The following is a 13222-nucleotide window of genomic DNA, read 5'->3' on the forward strand; positions in this document are numbered from 1 at the left end:
CATTCCCCCCAAAACCCCCACCCTCATAACTTTGCCAAACTCACGGAAGTGTACGAAGCACCCAAAATATGTTTGCCATATGGTGTGCATGAATATCTGCACGTTTCATGCCATTGTGTCCAATGGGAAAAAGCTATTAGCCTCACAACATGGACCTTTGCATTCCGAATCACTCCAAGTTTGCCAGGGGATGTAAACATGTGCATAGCTCTGCCACCATTCTGCCTTTAGGCAGGCCCACAGACCGCACAGCCACATTGCCCCATTTCTTTTCTTGAGATGGGCCATGTATCCATAACTGGCATGCTCGTGCTCAACCCAGGGTAATGACACACCCCTAGGAGCAGCACTCTGCTTTTTTCCTAACACTCTTTAGGGCACAATGGTAGCCACACACGTGTATACATACACTAGTTCAGGGGCCTGCAACCTGTGTCTCTCCAGATGTTTTGGACTACATCTCCCATCATCTCTAACCAGTCAGAGCATCTAGAGAGCCAAAGGTTGCACCCTCTGCACTATTTATTGTGCTGTAGTATTTTGGGGAGGGCGTTGTACTCAGCACCCCTTAGTGTTGGATCCTAGAGCCATGATCCTCGTCCTTCATTGGTACACTAGAACTGGTCAGCTGACTCACAGGAAGTGACGGATCAGGCCACTAATAGCATGCTCCATTCCAAGTCATGTACAAGTAAACAAATGCTTGCAGCTGCCAATGCAGCTTTCAGAATAGGATGTCCTGTACAATTTCAGTAGCAGACACATAGCAAATATACTCCTAACCGCTGGCAAACAGTTCACAAACAAACCATCTCCCCAGCTATGGTAACCAAAAGTAACCTTGGACCTTCCCCCCGGAGCACAATGTGTAATCTGATACAAATTGTCAATCCAGTGCAAAATATCTGATGCTGAAACGTGTGGGTAAAACTCGCATCAGGCCTGAGCTATGACGATTTGCATTGGAGCATGCGAGCTGCCCTGGGCATGGAGGATTTGCACCTACCTTACCCGCTTTGAAAAAAGCCTACACACGGAGGAGACATGTGTATCTCTGGACAATCTGTGAAACGGTCACGTGTAAATCAGAGTCAGAAAGATTTGCTCAAGGACACCCTAAAGAGTCCCCAGGCCTATGCAAATGTATTCCTGTTTTGGGCTTTGTGAATCAGTACAGTACAGGGTGTAAACCCGACATTCCTAAGGGCATTGCCCCCTTTGCTCCAGTGCACATCTTTGTAAATAAGGCCCACTATGTCACAAGCCCCTGGCCTTTATTTGATCTGTATTTCTGGAAATGTATGTACGTATGTATGTATGTACGTATGTATGTATTTATTTATACAGCGCACCTAACCCGGAGGTATCTGGGCAGGTTTAAAGGTACAATTGTAGTACAGGAAGTTTCTTTACATGTGACAGGGTACAACATTGTATTATAATACATCAAGTTAACAGAATTGCAATAAAAGGAGATGCAGTTTATCATAAATAAAGAAAACAACAATTGCAATGAGGGAGATACAGTAGGTTCCCTACATATGCCATTATGCAGATAATATGAAGCATGAGCATACTGTGCTCCGTCCTCAAGCGCAGCAGGATGGACACTAGTATGAAATGCTGCATGTGTCTGCATGCTTCCATCGGCTTCCAAGCAACTATGTCATTTGTTTTCATTTGTTTCGAATTAATTGGTTGTGCCTGCACTTTTTTGCTGCAGCAGCGTTTCCTGCATATCAGATTAATAACTACCGTAGCTAATGTGTTCGTCTTTAAGCGCCATAAATCACGCCACGGCGGAAAGGAAGATATAATAAAGGCTCGAATATCCTTAGCAGTTTACTTTCCCCCTTGCATTCATCACTGTCAGGCACGTGCTTTAACGCTGCTTGACCAGATAACGAGGCTATTTTTGTGAGAGGTTGTGCCCTATTAAAGGCACCACGATGTACCACACAACCACCTGAGAATTGCTGTTTTCAGTTGCCACTTGCAACAGCGGGTTTGCCATCATACGATATCATTGTCGGCACGATTTATTTAGTTGTTTTTAGCAATTGTTAATTGATCTGTTAATTTGTAAGGCCAGGGAGCCAGGTTAGCATGTTTTTGGGAAGCCACGGCCTGTCACTTTAAAGCAACATTTTCCACTAACGACGAGTCTGGGTATTTTGTGCAGTCAGCCCAAATGTCAGTTTTTCGAATGTTAGCCTTATTTTCTCTCCAGAGAAAGGTGGTGGAAGTGCAAACAAATAGTAGCAGAGAAGTAGACATTGATTAAATAAGGGTGTTGTTGCACGAGACATTGTAGCTATGTGGCTATATCAGGCAGACGTTTTTTTCTGAAGTGGTGGCGATTTATTAGCGTAAACTATGTGTGAGCAACCACACCTCTTCTTAACACTCCATTTTAAGTGTAGAGATTGACACTTATCTGGGGGGTGATGCTCAGGTGACTGGCCACTTAGCACTAGTGCCCAGCAATTTTATATTCATATTTGCAAAGACCAGCAGGTGTAACATGTCATCTTTGCGCCAGTCATGACAAATGTCATGGTTGTGCTAGTGGGTTGGTGCAAAAATGACTGACGCTGGGTTAAAAATACTGTGGCACTCGTTAAAATGTGACAAGAGTCTCTGTAAATTAGGTCATTTGGGCACCAATGTTGTCTGCAGTGTGCCATGTGCGCCATCTATTCTGGTGATACTGAAGCGCAAAGAAACAGTTCAGTTCATTTTGAGCATTATGGAGATGGTGAAAATGTGTAAAGCTGGCACCTTCTGCACACCACACAAACTCCCTAGAAGCACGTGAAAAGGTATTGTTTTCTCTGCTCGGTGAGTCAGCGAGGAAACGTGGCCATCTTTTTTTAATGAAATGTAACATGCATGTTTACATACACAATCAAACTTTGATTGCTTTTTTCTGATATTAAGTTTAAGACCCAGAAAAACTGTCTCTGTGTGTGCGTGTTTGCTTTGTTGTGATGCCAACGTAAGTAACAGATTGCATTACCATTGAAAATGAATGGTCCTGAGATAGACCTTGAAAGACTAAAGGATGAACCAATCCTGTTGGGATTTCAATAAATGGCTTTTAGGTTAAGCAAACTGACATCGTACAGCAGCAAGCTCTTAGCCCACTGGGTTGCCTTTCTTTGCAAGCTGTGGTGGCATATTAGCAGACAGTGTTACAACTTAGAAGGCAATTAGGCGAGGGATATGGCGAGCATTCCAAGCGCAGTGAGCAAGGAGTTTCCAATGTGATGATGGTTGATCAGACAGGCCTTGGGGGAAGTGAGTTCACAGAGAAGCACGGGTAGTTGTGGCAGTCACTGGCTGAGCAGAAGGGCCTTAGAATGCCAGAGTTTGCGAGCCTGAGAAGTGAGCCGAGATGTTTTCGGAGAACGTTTGGTTATCTCTAGTGTGCTGGGCAGGGGGCAGAGTGATCGAGAGTGGAGTTATCAGGGAGACAAATGTCACGGTGTAGATGAGAGCAATTGGAGCAGATTTGGATAGACGGGGCAATATCCATAAACTCTGCAAACAAGTGAACTTTGAGTCAAGGGGGGGGGAAAGAAAAGAAAAAAATAGTAATGGACGCTACCATTACATGTAATTAATGTCTGGATTACAATACAACTTTTCACACTCTGACCGCACCAATCGTGCAAAACTGGGAACGTGGTACCTTTGCTGTATATTCAGAAAAAGCATATTTCATACATTAATTAACATATGCTTTTTGGACACTTCAAGCTACGTCTCAACAGTTCCACAACAGAACAGCCCTATGTACTGGCAGCGTCATGAAGGGACTCTTGTGGTGAACATCTACGTATGAACTGTGTATAGACGATGTATGTTTCATTCGAAGGCCATTTGTTTCATAAACTCTTGTTCTTTAAACATGATGAACTTTCAAAACACAATTTGACTTGCCTTGTCGGTTATTAAAAATAGTGTATTGAATACAAGTGTCAACGTGCAGAATACATTGATAACTACATTGTAAAAAGACAACTGTAATCTGTTTTGAACATGTGTTATAGCCATCGTGGTGAAAAGACGTATTGCAAGCCAGTTGCACTTAAATACTTGTACAAAGCCCTGGGCTGCCTGAGCAGCACCAACACACATTAACAATAACGTTATGATGACCGTTGGTAATTTAGCAGTGTGACGAGCCTCTGCAGACCCAGGGACATGCCTAGGGCTGCAGGACGCTGTATCACGTCGGCTGGCTGTGATGGGCCGGCTTCTTGTTTAGGTTTACGTTTATGTTTGTGTTTCAGCACTTATATAGGGCACCAGGTACCCAAAGGGTTGAGGGCGCTCAACAAACACAAGAAACAAGGCGTGCTGCAGATGCTAGCCCAGTGACAGGCCAGAATGTGGGCTCCATGGGTCGTCATAACAATGTTATGGGGAGGAATGAGGTTAGGAGAAAAGGACTGTTTTCAACTTTCTCTTGAAGACCTCCGTAGATGCAATAATTCTCAATGAAGGCATTAAAGTGTTCCATGCCTGGGGAGCCGCCGATGCAAAAGCAGCATCCCTGGACTTCTTAGTTTTACATCGGGGATAGTAAGAAGATTAGAGTCATCTGACCTAAGAGGTCTTGTGCTTTGCTTTAGAATGATGTCTTCTTTCAAATACGTGGCCATTTGTCCCTGCATACATTTGTGGGTGATGAGAAGCAGCCTAAAGGAAACTCTGGCTTGAATGGGCAGCCAATGGAGACGACTTCTTGCTTCTGTCACATGATCTCTTTTCGTGAGACACTTAACAACTCTCACCGCCCCATTCTGAATAACCTGGAGATGGTAAAAGTCTGATAGGGACAGGCCCAACCAAAAGGCTACAACAGTAAACTATTGTGGAGCCTATGATTGCCCTTGCCAATGTTTCTGAGTTTTTTTCCGATATAAACGGTCTGAGGCAGCAAAATAGTTTAATAAAATATGAGGCTGAAGAGATCAGGCTGTTCACCTCGGCCTTCATATTCAAATTTTTGTCTAAATAGATTCCCAAGGTCTTCACCTTACTCATAACAATGATGTTACAATTATCTATATTAAAATTCTTGTAGCTGGGTCCGAGTTTCTCAAGTTTGGTCTCTGACCCAACTAATAGGAGCTCGGTTTTAGAGCGGCTAATGGCTAAATCATTAGCCACCATCCAGTGCTGAATCTTTTGATAGATTGTGTTAATAAATATTTCATCCTCCAAGTGTGATCCTGAGATGGGAATAACACACTGAGTGTCGTCCGCGTAATTAGCAAATATGATCCCTTCATTTTCCATCATCTGGTTCTGCTGAAGAAGCTGTAAAGGAAGGCCGCTCAGGTCACTCTCCAATCATGCCTGTTGCATGGCACAGCTGTTGGTGGTGGCGACTTTATGGCTGGAGTCTGTAAGTGAACACTGTAATTGAAGCCCCACAAGCAGGCTGAGGACTCCATGCAGGCACTGCATATGGCTGCACGTGAGTCCATGCCCCTACTCAGAGCAGTGATGTCATGTGACCTGATGTAAATTATGTGTCAGGAAAGACTCATGGGCCCTGAGTCACAGAGCATTTTCCAATGGGGTTTTGCCATTATAAAACTCTACTGTGAATTAGGCCCAAAGGCTTTGCTGTGCAGTGCTGTAGTTACAAATTTGTTTGCTTTAAAAAAATAAAGCATTGTACAACGGTTTCTTTTTTAATTTAAATAAAAGGACAGTAATGGTGAAACATCAAAGAAAACAATCAAAGAAGTGCCACTCCCAACTGCTCCCACTCGCTTTGAATACTGCCAAAGATTTGACGTATGTCTTTTAACCTACCCTACCTATTTGGAGTAAAACACTTTCCATCGTTTTACCAGTGGGTGTCCCATTCCCGTTTTATTGATTTAACTTTCTTTCTAGTTGGCAATTAGTGCACCTCTGTGGCCATTGTTACTCTTTGGCATGTGTTTTATGTTGACCACCCAAATGTGATCACTTTAACTGTTTTGGGTCATTGACTACAGAATCATTTCCTTATGTTTAAGAGTGGAGCGTGACGAATGTCAGACTGCACCCCCTCCAGCCTGCCACTGTTGTAGTGTGCACTCTCAACGCCGGCGGTTCTATGTTTTTAGATCGCCAGGCTTTTTCACTGACTTTTTTGCTGAATATTTTCGGCCCAAAAAACAAACTGAAATCTTTTTTATTTTTTTATTTGGGGGTTCTCCCCCAAAACTTCGCTTCCCTATTATCTAGTGCCTACTCCCCACACCTCCTTACCCCTTTCATACCCTTACCCACCCTCCCGTATATTTTTCAATGAGGTTTTGGCTGGACATTTTCAGCAAAAAACTCTGCGAAACAAAGCTAGGCGATGTAACAGAGTTGTACCACGCCGGCCCACTTGCAATGCTGTTAAGTGGCAGCATTCCTCTTCCAGAAAACTTCCCTCTAAGCTACAGTACTCTGCAGTACAAGCCTTAATCTGCTCATTCTGTTTGAACCTTGGTGACTTCCACAATGGCAAGGTGGCGCTTTAACAGAAAATATTGCAGTGCAGTAATGCTAGGAGCGAGATGGGATATGAGGAGGGGCACAACTTATGTGGGTATTATTTATCCACCCATTGACTGCCCCTGGCCATGCCAATGCCGACTTCCATTCCCTCCTACTTAAAAACCCTCCCCATCCAAAATATATCCTCATGATGAGCTAGTTTTATTAAGCCCTGACATCAAATTGTGTGCTCACATTGTTTGCCAGTGTCATTTCAAAGTCGTCTTTTCTGAAAGTTAATAACTTAATTGGAGCTGTAAATGTTCTTTTGGTGTAATACATGTCTAAAGCAAGTGTGTATTCAGTCGTTTGAATGATCAGCAGTATGCATGTCCTTCAATGAAGGCATGTTAAAAACAAGTACTCGTAAAGTCAACCGTTTTTGGCTTCTGTATACGTAATAGAAAGGCTTTTGCCATGCTCTGCTGTGTTGTGGCCAGGTACTCACCATTTGGTTGATGCTACCATTAATGGCCAGTTAGTGTCATTACAGCAGTGCCTCGCAATAGAGATGCCAAGACAGAGCAGAATTATACCACATGCTGCCTTCTGAGCCTCCAGTTTTAGCTTGCCTTTATTCAATTCTTCAAAGCAAAGTACAGTGATGCAAAGCTGGAAAAAAGAATGCCTTGACAGACTGGACCAATGAAGCCATTGGGAAGTGACTGTGCTCTTGCTTAATTGCATTTTGACTTCAGTCTGTCTTACCCTCCAGCGTCCAGAGTCAAGACAACCAAGTAAAGGGGATGAAGGACACTTTTAAGTAATTAATTAAATTTAGCAAAACTCTTTGCACCCGCGGATCCATAACTCTCAACAAACTACTGTAGAGCAATGAATGAGATCATGACGTAGCATTATGTGAAAGTAAATCCGACCACTTGTTAAGATGGAAATCACGGGAATGCTGCGTACCTGTATTTCTGGATGATCTCGACGGGGCAGCCAGACTGACGGGAAGACTTGGTAACACAAGCAACCAGCCCTTCCTCCACCCTGGATGGGAACTGGGTGGAAGATGAACCGATTCCCAATGCCACAACCAGGTTGCAGAGATGGCAGTTCTGCACGGCGTTGACCGAAGAAGTGGTAGGAGGGAATCCTTGAGGTGAAGTTAGAGTCCCAAGGTGTGGAAGGCCACACTCACAGCTGGCAATGGATGATGAGAAGCAAAGTCCAAAGGTGTGGGAGGCCACACCCGTAACAGGCAATGGGTGCTGAGAAACTGAGTCCAAAGGTGTGGAAGGCCACACCCGTAGCAGGCAATGGGTGCTGAGAAGCAAAGTCCAAGGTGTGGGAGGCCACACCCGTAGCAGGCAATGGGTGCCGAGAAGCAAAGTCCAAGGTGTGGGAGGCCACACCCGTAGCAGGCAATGGGTGCTGAGGAGCAAAGTCCAAGGTGTGGGAGGCCACACCCGTAGCAGGCAATGGGTGCTGAGAAGCAAAGTCCAAGGTGTGGGAGGCCACACCCGTAGCAGGCAATGGGTGCTGAGGAGCAAAGTCCAAGGTGTGGGAGGCCACACCCGTAGCAGGCAGGGGAAGCTGGGAGGGTGAGAATCCAAAGAATGGCACAGGAGAACCCAGAATAGCCAGGCCAAAGATAGGGAGGAAAGAGGGCTGAGAACCAGGGCTGAATAGGGAGGAACCCAGGAGGAGAGAAACTGGACCAGAGAGAGGAGCCAGGAGAGCCCCGGCAGCAGGAGGGAGAGGACCGGCAGGGAAGGAGGTAAGGACTGAGAAGCAGGGAAAAACAAGACTGGAGCTAACTGGTAGCGCGGGGAAAGGCGAGGACACGATCCGGAACAGAACGCGTTGAGACGCGATCTGTTCCCGACCGCGCCCTCCCCTTTATGGGCCGCCGGCGCCTGCGAGGCCTGGAGCGCAAGCCCGATGGTTGCCAGGCGCCGGCGGCCTCAGAATGAGGCTTGAGCAGCAAGCTGCTCCAGGCTTCGGCGGCCGCCCCCACGGCGCATGCGCGGGGCCGTAATTGCGGTCCCCGACGCAAGCGCCGCGGAGCTGCCGCCCCTGTCCCTGGAGCTCTCCCCCCTGCGCCTCCCCAAACGCGGAAGCGTGGGTAGAGGCGCCAGGGAGGGGGAGCGCGAACGGTGAACCCCGGTCTCCTGGTAAGCGTGACACCACTTTAGTCTGGAACAGTAGACCCACTAACATGAGGTTGTCTCCCTCCCTCCTGCACTCAGGAGGGATCCTTTCAAGAACATAATACTGATCCAAGATGAAAAGGTATGGACGGTGGGCAAAAGCCACAGGTGATTGGACTGAAGGGAGCCTCTCTTAAGTGGTCTTCTGACATCGTTATATGACAAATCAAGGGAATTCATCCCCACTGCCCCAGGGCGAGCAACCCCCTTTTGAACTAGGGAGTTGAGCTACCTATGTTTTCCTAGAAACACTTGTGTACAGGCATGTTATAAATTACTTATCATATCGTATATATCCCCAGAAATGAACAGCTTTATTGGTTATATGGGAGTTAACATCATGGATAATTGGCACATGTATACAGGAATGGTTGGTGTGTGTTCTGACCCCTTTTGAGACACCAGCCCTACCTGAAGAGAAAGCCCAAAGAACTGACACACACCCTTGCCACAGGGAAAATAAATCTCCAATCCATTTTTAGGAAGAGCGGGAGAGCTGGCCGCGGAGTAGCGGAGGACAGGAAGCCACCTCCTGGGAGGTGTGGCATTGGACTGGAAGCACCCACCATGTGCTAAATGGAGGTGCCCTTAACTGAAATGCTGTAACTAGGAACAGACCTGAGAGCCCTGCAGATTGATAGTGGGAAGGCAGTCAAGGCTCCAGTCAAAGCAGAACCCGAGGAGGAAACAGAAGCCGCGTCACCCTACCCAAAAGCAAGATCAGAGGAGAACCAGTCAGAAACAGAAGGTACGTGTTTACTCCAGGGAACCGGATGTCAGGAAAAATGGCCCCACAAAAGCCCAAGGTCAGGGGAGACATATTCCAAGGCGGGGTGAAAGAAACCCAACCCCAAAACAGGATACATGAAACCAGACCACAAGGCAGGTATAGACAGTCAACCCCAAGATGGGGTGGAAGAAATGAGACTCCAGGCAGGGTGAGAGACAAACCCCTATGGCGTTATGAAAGCTACCAGACCCCAAAGTGGGGTGAGAAAAAGGACCTGTGACCCCAGGGAGGGTAAAATCCCAGAGTCAAGCAACTGGAGTACAGTAGAATTCCTTGGTGAGGAGCCCAAGGAAAATACCAGATGTGGACATAAAGACCTTTAGGTGTCCCAAAAACTGACAACAGGTTAGAGACTGGAACAGAGTGTTTTTCAAATCCCCCAAAAAAAGAGACTACTTAGAGAATGATGCTCAAACCCCAAATAAGGGTGTAATCCTATAAAATAAACTTGCTGTCCTGAATGGAATTGGGCAATGAGGAAAGACACTTAGTCTGTTGAGAAAGACACATCACAGTGGGGTCAAAAACCAAACACCATTCCTCTGTTTGTAAGACGGACCTTATTATATCTTTTATTAGGAGTTTGATTATTTTCTCTGGACAGAAGTCAGGCCAGAATAGGTTCCGGGACAACAGAATTGAGTTAACTTGTAACACATCTGGCCAATCACCCTTTCAGTTTTCTTTTCTTTCTTTAGATTAGGCTGAAGACATTTGGGTTGGTTTTCGGGAGGTTCAAGGTAAATAAACTTTTAACCAAGATGCCACTTTGTCCGTCTCCTGATTCTAACTTACCACCATACCCAAAGTGCTTTGTGTTAAAGGAAGTGGAGGGTACAGGAAGAAAGAGAGATATACAGAAAACCAACATTGTGATTCTTCCTCCAACTATGTTGATCTCTCTCTATTTACACTTACTCTGCCTCCTTCCATTGTCAATAGCATCAAAGTCCCTTTTGGTATTCAGCATCCCAGGGTGAGGCTCACACCTTTGGCGATTGGAGTGCCCTTTGATTCAGTGTTTCAAGGCCACAGTGGCTGGAGAGAGGTTATACCAGACCCTGCCAAGGATCAGTAGGAAAGGTCCATCCATTCTGTTTCTTGTCCTACAGATGCAGGGCCAGGCTGTCAGCCCAGAATGCACACAATCCTTCCCCCTGCTGGCATGGGCTCACCATGCTGACATATGTATGATGTTAATCAGAGCTGACTGCCTATCATACTGTGATTTACTACCCACAATACCCTAAACTCGGATGTGGATTTAGGTTTAAAAATTAAACTGTCAGCAGAATAGTCATTCCTCATGATTACGTGGCTTTTGAGCAGAGGTGCAAACTGTAAGTATAGCCTCTGTGCAGAAGTGACTTGGCTGTCACAGCAGCTGTCAAATGGGCACCTGTGACCCCCGGATCTGCTTTGTGCCACTGGAGAGAAGAGCCTGCAGAACACAATACTGATTCAGAAAGGCACAGGTGCAGACTATGCTTTTGGCACAGAGTTTTGCCGAACGAGGGATCTGCTTAGCAAATCACCCTTTCTGAGGTGGAATTACCCACATCGTAGTGATGAGAATCAAAAAAGCCAATCCATCTACACCCTTGCCAGAAGGCAATCTGCCCCAAGGGCAAACTCACTTTAATCCTTATGACTTTGATACATTGGCTCTAATTTGCAAAGCGTTTGTCCCTGGCATTGTTCCCTTTGAAAAACGTTTTTGTAAATCAGGCCCATTGAGTACTAATAAATGGGGTAAAACAAATTGTTAATAGGGTTTGGGTCCATTTGATCTGCAACATTTGACCTAATCACATTTGATTGAATTTATTTCACCTTTTTTGGTCTAAAATGCGGGGGTAGACCCCCAACAGCCCCCACCCCACTTCCCCTCAACCTAATCTATACCCTTAACCACCCCATATATATTTAACTCAATTTGACCCAAAAAAGGGTAACGAAAAATTTATCAAATGTTTTAGGTCAGTTATGCCAATACCGTTAATAGGGATGGAGTGGTTCAAAAGTATTCCCTTACGATGGACTCGTATCTAAATAGACATTGCTCTGCATGCTCACTTGATCAAAGCTTGAGCCTGTATGCAAAATGAAACCATGAAATGTGATGGCATTTGACACAGCTTCCAACCCAAGCCTTTTCTTGTCGGTCTGCATGTTCTCAATTTTTTAGTATCGCAGAGCAAGTTTTCTCTGTTGCAATTTACTTTTGAAGTTTGACAATCCTTTGTGATGAATTGCACTTCATTTGTAAGACATTGCAGTGTCTCTTTTAGTATAATTATAATAAACTTGAGGCATGATGATGCGTACAGATTAAATGACAATGCACTGACAAACATCTATTTCACAAAATGGGACCCTGAGGTCGCACGTTTAGTGTTAAACTATTTTGCTGATATTTCCACCGGGGAACACCATATGTTCGAAGTGACATTATGTTTTGTGAGTCATTGTCAGCCACTCATTTCTCACAATTACAATCATCCAAAGCAAATTGCTTTTGCAATATGCCATAATAAAAGTAAATGATAATGCTTAGAAGACACAATTCTTGTATTATTGTAGCGTAAGGCATATGGTGGGTTCCAGCAAAGGCACAAAATAAGAGAGTAATGCCTTCCCTATTTTTGTTTGACCCTTTACTCAGAAAGGACATTGATGAATTATACACAACATGATTTGTTGAAAATGATTTGTTAAGTCTGAAGTCTTATGTATGTCCTTTTGTGTCGTTCACAGCTCTCGATCCCTCAAAAGATCCCTGCCTGAGGGTGAAATGCAGCCTCCACAAAGTCTGCGTAACCCATGACTACGAGACTGCAATCTGTGTAAGTCGCAAACAGCTCGTGCACAGGTAAGACCATTATCTGTATTTCTCGTTTCATGTTAGTTACTTCTTTGTAGACATTGGCACGATGCAACATGTGTATCAAAGTCAGGCCGTGTCCAAACAGACTGCATGCGAATCACTCCCTAAAGCCACCCCCACGCAGAGGCAGGTTGCTTCTGATTTACATGCATCAACACAACAGCAAAGCGATCTTGCACTGTTTCTCCTGCGCCTAGTCACCAAACTCCACCCATGTCATGTCCTTGCAGGCCCCAAAGCACCAAGAGACCATGAACAGGTCAGAAGGGGCTATATAAAAGCCAATACAATTCCATGCCGTAGCATAACATGCGCTAATGACAGAATTACAGCTCACAGCATAAACTGGTGTCGAGCCACACACTAGCTTGTCAGTGGAGATAGCACGTGACTGTCTCATGAGTGAATGTGCAGTGCACATGGGAATGGTGATGTTATGTTTTTCCATGAGTGTATTTGCAGGCTGCAAATTATCATGACAGTGTCTTGCATCAGAAGTGGTCCCCTTGCCCAAAGTGTAAAGCTTCAGAATACGGATAGTCTTCTACACCAAAGATTCATGCACAGTGCTGGTTGACTTCCCTGCTATGTGACTATTTAAAATAAGGGGTAGGAGCGAGTATGACAACGGCATATGTTTCTCATACCTGACACCAAGGGTGGATCCTTTTAATATTAATCATTTCAATGAGCGCTTTTGCACTAGGACTTGTGGTATATGGTCGTGAGTGAATGCACATGCTTCTTAATATAATTGGTTAGTACCAGAGGAACCCATCTAAAACAATTTGTAGTTAGGTTATTACATTCCTTACAACGCTTAACTCATTT

The 13222-nt window shown here is 45.1% G+C and overlaps 1 protein-coding gene across 3 annotated transcripts in view; it reads left to right on the forward strand.

The window, feature by feature from the left end:
- SPOCK1 (SPARC (osteonectin), cwcv and kazal like domains proteoglycan 1) overlaps positions 1–13222 on the forward strand; it is a 3006883-nt gene that overhangs the window by 1429385 nt on the left and 1564276 nt on the right. For all 3 annotated transcript variants that reach the window (XM_069652611.1, XM_069652609.1, XM_069652610.1), the window contains one exon: positions 12262–12376. In XM_069652611.1, coding sequence (XP_069508712.1) covers positions 12262–12376 — 115 coding nt within the window. The remainder of the gene's footprint in view (positions 1–12261; positions 12377–13222) is intronic.

This window comes from Ambystoma mexicanum, chromosome 3p (assembly GCF_040938575.1).
Source record: "Ambystoma mexicanum isolate Mex_15411 chromosome 3p, UKY_AmexF1_1, whole genome shotgun sequence".
In the NCBI taxonomy this organism is placed as follows: Eukaryota; Metazoa; Chordata; class Amphibia; order Caudata; family Ambystomatidae; genus Ambystoma; species Ambystoma mexicanum.